Source organism: Garra rufa, chromosome 15, assembly GCF_049309525.1.
Source record: "Garra rufa chromosome 15, GarRuf1.0, whole genome shotgun sequence".
Lineage (NCBI taxonomy): Eukaryota > Metazoa > Chordata > Actinopteri > Cypriniformes > Cyprinidae > Garra > Garra rufa.
In genome coordinates this window covers 21,836,072-21,848,455 of record NC_133375.1, presented here as the reverse complement: position 1 = coordinate 21,848,455, position 12,384 = coordinate 21,836,072, and the positions used below count along the sequence as shown (strand labels likewise).

Sequence of the window (12,384 nt, the reverse complement as noted above, 5' to 3'; positions counted from 1 at the left end):
CAGTGTCAGCTGATCTTTCAAAAAAATCATTCTAATATGCTGATCTAATGCTCAACTAACAATTCTTCTTACCAATGTTGAAAGTGATAATTTGCAGTTAATCATTTAGGGTTTAAACGAAAACATGCACACTCCACCAGACGGTTACTGATGTATTCCCAGGGGAAGGACAACCTTTTTAGCTAATAAATACTCCTATAGTCAATAATCTATGTAGCAACAGAGAAAATCAGTAATCAATTGTGTATTTAGTTCATTGTAACCCATCTGACTTTGAAACACATGACACACAGGAAATCTGAATCTTTTTTATGCAAAACTGCTGCAAACAGGAGCTGCGTCAGCTGAAATAAGCATTTTCTTTTATAAATGACAGGGTCAGACAGTTTATTTGTGCTGGTGGCAGGATGCCATTTTACCCTGCAAGGAATATAAGTGGACTAAATTAAAAAATGTGTGTATTCTGGAAGCCATTATCAGAATGACGTGAGAGCCCCGGTAACAGAGGTTTGGGTCAGTGTGTGTTTCCAGGGAACGAGTATTAAATTAAGATTTATACATGTTTCATTCACTGAAAAAATGAATCAAACTTCTTCCTCTCTACACCATGGCTTTTATCATTAATGAAAAGAACTCACAAAGTGAAAACCTTATGCAATCAAACCTTAAAGCTCACAAAATCTGAGCTAGTTCTCAGAATTCCAGTATTTCGTAGTTATATTGCTTCGTATTTTTTTTATTTATGTACATTAGGGTGTTTTATGTTACATTTTATGATGTTTGGTTAATGTTTACTGCATTCATTTAGCTTTGTGTGTTACTGATTTGTCTTTTTTGTATTTGCACTGCTTTTACAATATACAAATATCATTCACGGTTTAGGTTTAGGTCAATGTAATGAACTTTGATTCATCACGTGGTTGTTTTAAAGCACCTGCACTGTTATGAGAGTTATTATCAGTACATTTTAAGGGGCCAAAACAGATTTGGTTAAGTAGGTTAGTATGTACTAATTTTAATAGTTGAATGAAATACAGCCACTAAAATACCATCTAATAGTGTTTGAAATGCTGTCAGCATCTATTTATCTATTTTAAATTCATGACAACCACAGCTAGCAATATTTTACCTTAAAATGTGTGTTTTTTTTCAGTGTAGTTAAGCAAACCAGAAAAAAATATCAGAGGCCACAGGGACTGTTCTGAGTATAATAAATTTTCAAAATCAAAAATAATAGCCCAGTAGTCTAACTAAAAGTAGTCAAGGTAAAACTATGTAGCCTAGTAAAACCTAAGTGGAAACCAAAATACAAATATATCACTGATATTGCGATAATTATTCTGCATCACACTATACATCTCAAGAAACACGTTAAGTCAACAGCACTACCAATATCATCGCTTTGTAAACACTTCTTTAGTAAACAGAGTCCACTTTTTTAATGCTTACTCTTTCTGTGTAGCCTGTGTGAAGCAGAACACTTTGCTCTTCATCTTTGCTGGCGCTGTAGACCGACTCACGTTGAAGTCTAAAGTCGAGGGGTCTTTAAGGGAGTTAACGAGTAAGCCAATAGTTAATCTTCTCCCGCTGTGCTAAAAAATAATAAAGCAAAAGTAATAAAGTTGGGGACCAAGCGCTAGAGCGGCAGCATCTCCCAGTGCAAAGACAAAGGGAAGGAAACAGGTTTTATGCCGGTATGGACCCTGCAAAGTTTTCCAGGAAGCTCTGGAGCGCGCGCAAACAGCTCATCTTGATGCTTGCTCCGCTACTGTTGCTCCCGCTGCTCTTCGTCGTGCCACCAAAGGTAAAACGGTGTTAAAATCAGTCACCTGCTGCTTTGGCCTTTTGAACCCAGAGGGTCGTTTAATATGCGTTAAAGCAGCATAATTGTGCCACTCAGTTGATTAAAGTAATGTAAATGTATGCAGACATTGACCTATTTTAAAAAGCAGAGTTGGCACGTGGAAAGGTTCTTAAAGGGACAGTTCAACCCTAAAATTACAATTCTGTCATCATTTACTTGTTTTTGTCCTTCTAAACCTGTATGACTTTATTCTGTGGAACAAAGAATAAGATATTTTAAAGATTGCTGGTAACCAGTTTTGGTGCCTTTAGACCGTTTTCACCATGCGTCATTGTAAACAATGCCACTGAACCAAACGAAACTTGTGTATTTTGCTGATTATTGCTGCTGAAAATGGTAAATTATTGTCAATGTTTTGGGCTGTACTAATCAGTCAGACCAGGAAAGACATTTGGAGTGCTATAGACTGCCAAGAGTTATAACAAATCAAGCAGAAAAACTGTCTGAGGAACAAAAGGCGTTTGTGGTTGCCTAAACTGAACCAGGATTTCCAGGGTAAACTATCCCTTTAACTTTAACAACACTGTTATGTATTATAAACAGAAACCCGAAAAACTATTTTAAACACAGTCACACGTTAAATTTTTAAAAAAAATTTGTTTTTGGCAAATAAAAAAAGGCAAAGAGGGCACCTTTTGAGCAGAGAATTTTGTTTGTGAGGTTTTGAATGATAAACACACATGTAGAGAATGGGAATCTACGTCACTGCGCACTGCATCTTGGGTAGTCGCGACCATGTTTGGGGACACGCCAAATAGCGTACAATGACAACAAATATAAATCACTAGAGTAAAAATGGCTACATTGGCGTTAATATTTTAAAGAGCTGCTTGTATTTGCTTAGAATAAATGGACTAATATTGAATTTCTTGCTTTTTCTTGCCAGAACATGACACATACACAACATGATACACACTAATAGAAATCATATGTCCGCCTTCTATCGTACCACACACAGGACCAAACTGATTTCTCTTTTTTGCAGTTTTTAATAATTAAGTGGAACGATATATCTACTAGATAAAATAAACACACTATAGCTTGATCTCAGCCAGTTGATCGTGTAAGCGACCCACCGTTCTGCACATTTCGTGTATCTCTTACTACTTCATACATTTTTGCTATTCGACCGTAAGTATGTGCCCTGCGAAGTGGACATCACAGGTTTTTCCAAAATGATTCCAGTTCGAAAGGTGCATATATGTTCTATTCATAGTGCATTAAGTGTGTGAGACGTGAATTTAACTTTTAATTATTTACAGAGCTATATAATGACACACTTCTATAGTAAGTTTTGTCTGTTTGTGAAGACGCTGCAGGTCATAGCGCAGCGCAAATCCATGAATGAATGTTCTGAAGTGAAGTAAACTTGCAGTTCTGAAATCAATGTTATTGTGAAAGCACTACACCAAATAACTTTTACTGGACTTAAATGGAACAAATACTAGAACTATGAATCAGCGGTTGCTTTATGAACATGGAGAGTGATCGTAATGAGCTGTATCAAGCATAACATTCCCAAACGTGTTTTGTACATTATTCATAGCGTGAGCACTTAAACATTTAAGTGGGTCAGGGATTATGAATCTGTTATAACTAATAAATACAAAAGACAAAGCCAGATTTTGGTCAAGTTGTTTATTTTCATTGAGCTGCTTTCACCATTGTGTTGTTTCAAGCAGAAAAGCAGAAAATTGCGCTTAATTTTAGATCCGGTTTCCATGCATGAGAGCAGATGGCAGTTCATAACACAGTGGGCGTTCTCCATTCTAATGTGTTTTTAACAGTTTCATATAAATTTTAACATCTACCTCCACTATTACCCAGTCTCTACAGTATTGCCCGTGTCCCTAAATCCCAGAATGCCTTGCGTTCCCATTCTCTATTGTCTAAAATGAAGCCAAAATTTTCTGTTTGCCATAGTGTTTTAAATATATTTATAGTCAATAATTAAGTACTTCTCTTTATGTCGTTCCAAACCTCATCTCCGGAACACAAATTAATTTGTAAATAAAACTAACTGCAAAATGACTTAGACAAGTGAAAATAATTGTAACTTCATTTATTTGCAAATGGCATATTTATTATTGCCCTCCAAAGGTTTTAGAAAGCGTGTGTGACTTGTAAAGTTAAATAATTCCACTTGATTTATCATATTTAAAACAACACCAAAGTGATTTAGCTCTCAGGTAGGTTTATACTAAAATTAATTTTCTGCTCTGTGAGAACTTTGCTGATGCCTACATGCTTCAGGCACAGCAATTCAGTTCTTCCCTGTATTCACACATTCATCTGTTTCTTTATCAGGAGGGCAAATGTTTGTATGTGGTGCTTCTAATGGCAGTGTACTGGTGTACCGAAGCGCTCCCGCTGGCGGTGACTGCCATGCTTCCCGTGTGCCTCTTCCCCACCATGGGAATCCTGCCTTCTAAGAAGGTCTGTCCACAGTACTTTCTTGAGACTAACTTCCTGTTCCTGAGTGGTTTGGTCATGGCATCTGCTATAGAGGAGTGGGGTCTCCATCGCCGAATAGCCCTTAAGGTGCTGAAGATCGTTGGAGTGAAACCTGCCTGGTGAGCAAGATTCTGCATTAAAATTAGGAGATATTTTAATTTTACAGTCTTATGTTTTAGCAGTTGTAGAAGGTAAACACACTGACAATTTTAGCTGAGTACACACCTTACCTATTGTAAACATTACCATACTTTTATTGCACTTTTTGCCCCAGCACATACCTTCAGACTCCTGATGTAATGTTTACAATAGGAGTCTGAAGATATGCACTGGTGCAAAAAGTGCAATGGAAGTATATGGTAATCTACTCAAAAATAAATTTAATTAGCTCCTTTAGCTTTCAACTTTGACAAATGTATTTTTTCTTTTTTTAAAGTCTCTAGTTTTTTTTTTTCTGAATGTGTTTCTGAACTTTATTATTGAATGTATTTCTAAATGTTTAGATTTTAGCACTGATTTAATTGTTTTCTTAGGTTATTGTAGGAATGGTTGCGTCATAGTTTATTAGGTTTGACTCTACTTGTCTTTCTTTCGTTTCCAGGCTGATTTTAGGCATGATGGTCACTTCCTCTTTCCTGTCAATGTGGTTGAGTAATACAGCCACGACAGCCATGATGCTGCCCATTGCTAATGCCATACTGGAAAGCCTTTTTGGCAATCTAGAGACTTTAAAAGAGAACTGCAAGGACAAGAGTGATCCAGAGGGTGGGTGGGGAGAAATTCATATTGCATGTGTTGCAAGCTAATTAGGAAATGAAAGTCCTTATTTTGAAAGTTTTTTTTTTTTTGCAATACTATCAATGATTTATGTGGTTTTAGAATTGTTTGTGTATGAATTCAACCTGCACACATGAAAATATAATATACAACCTGAATGGAGAACTTTGAACTGAATTTTTCCAAACAAAGTGCTTTGTCAAAATTCCTTAAATGTACAAAGAGATTGAGAATGCTTTTTTTTTTCTTTTTAAAAATTCAGACAGAAGCTTGAAATTTATTTTATATTAGAGAGGTATTTGTAATTAATAAATAAACATTCCATTGCAGGTGATTCTCAGGTGAAGATGAATGTGCTTCCTTGTGAAAAACAGATGCTGACCACAGAAAACAACAGGTAAGTGAGAAGAATTCATCTGTGACTTTCTTTAAACAAGCAAACAAGATCAATGAGCTTAAAGATTTGATATAAATTCGCCACTAAAGGTCAAATGCAAGCAGCAAATGTAGTGTCAAAATAGTATTAATAATCTGGACTCTTGTATTTCTCTTGTATTTTCCGAGCCAAATGCCATGTGGACAACCTTATGAATGTTCTTATGAATACACAAGCTTATCATCTTTTCATACAATAAAGTCTGAATTGTCATTAAGAGATCCAATCCCCTCTGTAATTCACAGACCGGATTGGACAGACAAAACCGAGCAAAAGAATCTAGAAGAAGTCAGAAGAGAGGCTGAATATCAGATGAAGGTGTGGAAAGGATTTCTGATCTGTATACCTTATGCTGCAAGCATCGGAGGAACTGCAACCCTCACCGGCACTGCCCCAAATCTGATCCTGGTGGGTCAGCTCAAGAGGTATACCTTTTTTTCATGATTGCTGTGGTAAATTACCATAGTCATACTTTTGAATTCATTCTTTTATTCAACTACATTCATTTACCAGATGCTTTTATCTAAAGTTACTGAGGAATACAATGTAAGTGACTTGACAATAACATGAAAAGTGCTGCAATACAAAGTTGCAAATTGCTCTGAAGAGTACATGCTAGACAAGTAAGTAAAGACAGTGAAAGAACTGTAAACGGATAACAAGAAAAACCACTTTAAGTGCTTACAGCAGAGATGTGGATATTAATTTGTGCAATGTCTATTATATTACTTAAAGGAGACCTATTATGCACCTTTTTACAAGATGTAAGATAAGTCTCAGGTGTTCCCAGAATTTGTCTGTGAAGTTTCAGCACAAAATACCCCACAGATCACTAATTAAATCATTTTAAAAAAGCCTATTTTGAGTGAAAGCAGAAATACGCTGTTCTCATGCATGGCTCTTTAAATGCAAATCAGCTGCTGTGCGTTTACATCTCGTAGCTCAGATACTCTGCTAAAAACATTTGTGGTTTTGATAGTCGTGTCTATCATGCTGAAATCATGCGTTTTAAACAAAATCAGTTTAAAGTTCTGATATACCGTTTTCCGAGCGCACACATCCGAAGCACGTGCACAGAAAACGGCTGTCACGTGGCATGCGAGTACTAAACTAAGTTCTCTTTCAAGTCTTATTGCGCTTAAACTGTCAAATACACACAAGTTTATGTTAAAAACACACATTAGTTACAAAAACAGTCGGTTAAGTCTGTGAAGGTAAACAGCTGGGGAAAAAATTGCGTGTTTATATTAGATCTGTGTGGCAGCAGTGTAATATACAGTAAATGAATCAATAAATCCACTGCTCTCTTGTCTCCTCTGAGGCTGAGACTCTAAATAATGTTCTGTGTACTTAACTGGTTGACCGTTGTCACTTGCGAAACCACAATGTGGTTGGAAACATGAGGCAGTAATATTATAATAAGATTCCCTTTCTGTGTTGAGACTTGCCAAAAAGATTTACTGGTTGTTGTTTTTTTTCACATTTTCTGGATTGGTAGATGCACAGGGAACTTGCTTAAAGCACTTAAACATGAAAAATGTCTGATTTTAATGATATTTCACTTTAAAAAATCCTGTTCAGTAATCATGCATGAATGGAAAGTCCTGGACATTCATATATTTTAAACAGGCCCGGATTGGCTAATCGGGAGGACCGGGAGAATTCCCGGTGGGCCGGTCCGTTTTTTTGGCCGCGAGGGCCGGTGTCCCTAGCTGCCTACACTCATAGCAGTCGCCAGGGGCGGACTGTCCATCGGGAGAATTTTTGGCCCGCTACCCTCCAATTTTTATTATTATTATTTAATATTGTTGTTGTTGTTTTTGTTGCCGGCCTAATGTACTAAAGTGGTTATTTCAGAATTAGCCATTCAATAATAAAACTCTAATAAATCATAAATCGGTTAGTCTTGACTGGCACGCGTTTCGTCTCGCTCGCGCTCCGCGCATCCGCGCGTCCGCCGTCCGCCAAAACGACGCGAGACTGAAGTAGAAGTGCCCAGGTGGAGCAGAGAGACAAATCTGCAGTGATGGGCAAGCTACTTGGAAAATGTAGTGAGCTAAGCTAACAGTTACTCTTCATTAAATGAAGCTTAACTACACTAAAGCTACAGCCTTTGGTAATGTAGCAAGCTAAGCTACAGCATCATGGCAAAAGTAGTTCACTACATCTAAGCTATTTTTTAAAATTTCATTTTTCTATTGAACCAACATCATACAAAGTCAGTGCTCTCTCAGTGATCAATTAAATTGTCAGTCATACAGGCATGCAAGTTCAGTTTAATTGTTTATTCAACCACTCTTCCAAACCAATTTGGCAACAAAAATCTGTATCATGTACAGGGCTGGATTTATCTCATATTCTGGGGGGTTGAATTCTTTCTTGAAAAAAATAAAAACAAAAAAGCAATGGCACCAGTCTCACAATATTAAACGAATAAAACAGGGAAAACACAAAATTTGTAAATAAAATAATTTTATACATATTATTGAATAACATAGTCTATATATGGATGGGTGTTCGTCAACTGATTGCATGTCGTCAGAGTTTACAGTGTTGACAGCTTCGTAATAAATAGCCTAAAGGAAGCGCTGTAGATTTGTTGTATATAGCGACTAAAATATGACAGACCGCACAAAAACAGCACTTTAATTTACTGCCGTGTTTGAACAAAGATAGTGATTGATTTCATGAATACAGGAGCCTGATTTTTTTAATTGTCAGAATCTATAGTACATAACAAATACAAAAATAAAAACAAATCACAAACTTTTGCAGTCAAGACTGTGAATAAAAGACAAGTGTGGAATGTAAGCCAGATTTGGCCCAGACTCTGTTACTATCTGGGAAGCAAAGCTAAATTCTATTGTAAATTTGTTAACTGACAGTAAGAATATATAACCGAATCAAGCGGCTATTTTCGATTGCAGAAGGTAAAATGCATTAACGTAAAAATTTAACCGACAGGTCACAGCGGCTAGGCCTATAAGTCACATTTGTGACCCTGGACCACAAAACCAGTCATAAGGTTAAATTTTACAAAACTGAGATATATACATCATATGAAAGCTCAATAAATAAGCTTTCTATTGATGTATAGTTTGTTAGGATAGGACAATATTTGGCCGAGATACATCTATTTGAAAATCTGGAATCTAAGGGTGCAAAAAAATCAGAATACTGAGAAAATCACCTTTAAAGTTGCCCAAATTAAGTTCTTAAAAATGCATATTACTAATCAAAAATTACATTTTGATAGGTTTACAGTAGGAATTTTACAAAAAATCTTAATGTAACTTGATCTTTACTTAATTTCCTAATGATTTTTGACATAAAAGAAAAATCAATAATTTTGACCCATACAATGTATTTTTGGCTATTGCTACAAGTATACCCCAGCGACTTAAGACTGGTTTTGTGGTCCAGGGTCACATTTTATTATATTCTGAAATAAACAGGCCTACAGCATAATGTTATGACATTATTTCCCTCACTCCACAACAAATCCTTTAACTTTAATCTTATTCAGAACAGAACAATTATGAAATAAATAAATAAATAAATTTGCCCAAACAATCCAAAACAAATTAAATGTGAAAGTAAAGATGGGCTTATGTAGACTACCTCTCTTGCCACAAATACAAATGTTTCCATATCTGCAATGTATTTGAAGCAAAATTATTATGCATTGGGTAAGCTTTGTACTTCATGCACGTCGACGGAAAATATCATGATGAGCAAAAATGTGCCACAGGACCGGTGGTCATGCTGAACTGCATGTTATACACACTATTTAAATTGACTAGTGTAACTTTTGGGTGACTGTGTTTTATTTTTCAAATGAACATAGTGTGCGCGTAAGACACCAGCGCGACCAAACAGCTGAATATCATATTCTGTCATGTTGGTCATAGTAAAGGCATAATTTGCTACTGCAAAGTCCAAAGCAGTTTGAAGTATTCAGAATATTAGCAAAGATTATTATAATTCGTTTAGACTAGAACACGGTTTCATTCTTATTTTGCTATGGAACCTGGACGTTTTTTGTTTGTTTGTTTTTACTAACGAACCGAAATATTTTGCCTTTCGCCATGAATTTGACACCCACTCTCTGCCCATCTTGTACTTCTGAGTTTGAGATCTTCCCAGAGCACTAGCCTGCTTCAAATACTAAAATCAAGGCGCCCATCACTAGCATTGCAGATTATACAGTTCCCTATCAGTCGGTCTCTTCGACGTCTCGTCGAGACCGACGAATTGGGATATCGCCTGGATAGACCAATCTACTTCGTGTGTATACAAACGAGCCAATGAATATTGGCATGCATGATTGCAGCCAGCTGCGGCTGATCACAGCGTGAGCATATAATGCGCAGCAGGTGCATGCATCATCAAGCTTTCGCTTCGGAGCGGGACCATTCTGTGTGGAACGAGTCAGAAGCAACACTTACCTCCTTTTCTTCTCTTTTGTGTTGGCGGCACGGCGCTTCAGCGGCGTGGTCTTCCGTGTCGAGTGGAAGCACACAGCTGGTTTTCACCATCCACCTTCTGTGTTGCTGCGGCCATTTCCCCTGTGCGCCTCAGCACTAAAAGAGCAAATTCCTAAGAGCAATTTTCTTAAAAGAGTGAATTTCTAAAGGAGCTCCGCGGGTTGAGCGTCTTTTTAAAGACGAGGCGTCATGCCTTTCTCCCCGTGCGTTTCTGGGTGCGGCCGTTTCCTGGCGCCGGGTGATGGCCACGCACACTGCCTCACGTGTCTGGGCTTACAACACGCTGAGGCAGCGTTCGTGGATGAGTCATGTCCCCATTGTGGGAATATGACCGTCGCGGAGTTGCGGACCAGACTCCGTTTCCTGCAAAGGGGCGGGGTTCCAGTCCCTCTGCCCAGAACGAACGTTCCTCCAGGCAAACGCCGGGGGGGCGTTGTCGCTGGAAGCAGAGGGCTGCCCGGTCTGACGGTGATGGTGAGGAATTCCCCGCCCATTCCATCGGCGGGGGCTCCTCCTTCCACCGACGCTCCGTCGCCACCGGGGCTCTCAGAAGAGCGGGTTGGACCTCCCTTAGGGGTACCACCCGTTACTTTTGGGGCCCCCCCCGACGAACAGATGTCGGTCGCAGCATCGGGGGGAGAGCCAGACCTCTCTGAGGAGGAGGACGGCACACTGTCGTCCACTGGGCGATCAGCGGTGCCCGATACTGACCCGGAGATGATGGCTATGCTTGCCCGGGCCGCCGAGAGGGTAGGGCTTGAATGGAATCCTCCATCACGTCCCGACCCCTCCCGGCTGGACGACTGGTATCTCGAGGTGGCCCGCGCTGGTTCTCAGCGCCCCACCCCAGTGCCTTTCTTCCCGGAGGTGCATGAAGAACTCACCCGAACGTGGACGGCACCTTTCACTGCCCGAAACCGCTCGAGTGGGACTTCCTCCCTAACCACCCTTGATGGCGGACCAGCGCGGGGATACACGGCCGTCCCGCCGGTGGAGCGTGCGGTTGCGATGCAACTGTGTCCGGGCGCCGCTTCCACCTGGCGGGGCAACAATCCGTCGCTCGCGTCCCGGGCCTGTAGGCACTCGTCGGCTCTGATCGGCAGTGCCTATGCGGCCTGCGGCTCCGCTGGTTCCGCCCTTCACGCTATGGCGTTGCTACAGGTGCATCAGGCCCAGGCACTGAAAGACCTGTACGAGGGTGGTCACGACCCAGAAGTTCTCCGTGAACTTCGTATCGCCACGGACCTCGCGCTACGTGCGACGAAGGTGACCGCGCGGTCTCTGGGTCGTGCCATGTCCACCATGGTGGTCCAGGAACGCCATCTCTGGCTGTGTCTGGCTGATATGAGGGACTGTGATAAGACCAGGTTCCTCGACGCTCCGGTGTCCCAGACCGGCCTCTTCGGCGACGCTGTGGAGAACTTCGCCCAGCAGTTTTCCGCGGCCAAGCAGCAGACTGAGGCCATCAGTCACATCCTGCCCCGGCGTACAGCTGCTGCCTCCACCCGTCCGCCGGCGGCACCCCAGTCTGCTCGTCGCCGAGGGCGGCCCCCGGCTTCCGCCTCCGCTCCACAGCAGCCACCGCAGCAGCCTTCACAACGGCGCCGTGGAGCCGGTCGCCGGGCAGCCGCCCAGCCCGTCCAGGCCCCCACAAAGACCAGTGGGAAGCGTAAGAGCAAGAGACCCTGAGACGGGCGACCCAGAGATGGAGGATGCTGCTCTTCGGGAGATGGTGACCGCACCACTCCCTCCCCCGGAGGAGGGCCGGGCGGAGAATCTTTTGTTTGTTTTTTTCCCCGCCACCGACCGTCAGGTCGGCGGTACCCAAATACTCGACAAAAGAGCAAATTTCTCTATCTCTGGGTCCCCATGTGGGACTACGGGGAGTGCGCAGGTCATCCCTGCGCCTCACCCGTCCTCCCCCCTCGCCAGCGAGCGACGATGGGCGGTTCGAGAGTACGGCGAGACGGACTACTCACGCACCATCGGCTCATACGCAGGTAAGCGTCTCACACACTCAACATACAGACGCTCTGACCCCGCCCCGGTCCGGCAACGAGACTGTGTGGCAGGGGCCCTGCCCCCCTCATCGCTGCTCCCCCGCGGGTACGCCGATGGTCCCCCTTGTGCCGCTTGTTCATTTTCTGGGAGCCTGGAAAGAGCTTCCCAGCCCATCTTGCTGGCTCCTTCGGACCATCACTTCCGGCTATGCAATTCAGTTTGCCCGGCGCCCTCCCAAATTCAGAGGGATTCACTTCACCTCTGTCAGGGCCGCAGATGCTCCCATCTTGCGTGCAGAGATCGCTTCCTTGCTGGCGAAGGAAGCGATACAGCCGGTCCCTCCAGCCGATATGAGGACAGGCTTT

General features: G+C 41.7%; 1 protein-coding gene across 1 annotated transcript in view; it reads left to right on the top strand.

Annotated features, from left to right (window-relative positions):
* The first annotated feature begins 1,521 nt into the window (after window positions 1-1,521).
* Window positions 1,522-12,384, top strand: part of LOC141286812 (Na(+)/dicarboxylate cotransporter 3-like) — a 38,481-nt gene continuing 27,618 nt past the window's right edge. The window contains exons 1-5 of the mRNA XM_073818917.1: window positions 1,522-1,804; window positions 4,172-4,437; window positions 4,920-5,083; window positions 5,426-5,492; window positions 5,777-5,956. Coding sequence (XP_073675018.1) covers window positions 1,697-1,804; window positions 4,172-4,437; window positions 4,920-5,083; window positions 5,426-5,492; window positions 5,777-5,956 — 785 coding nt within the window. The 5' untranslated portion in view covers window positions 1,522-1,696. The remainder of the gene's footprint in view (window positions 1,805-4,171; window positions 4,438-4,919; window positions 5,084-5,425; window positions 5,493-5,776; window positions 5,957-12,384) is intronic.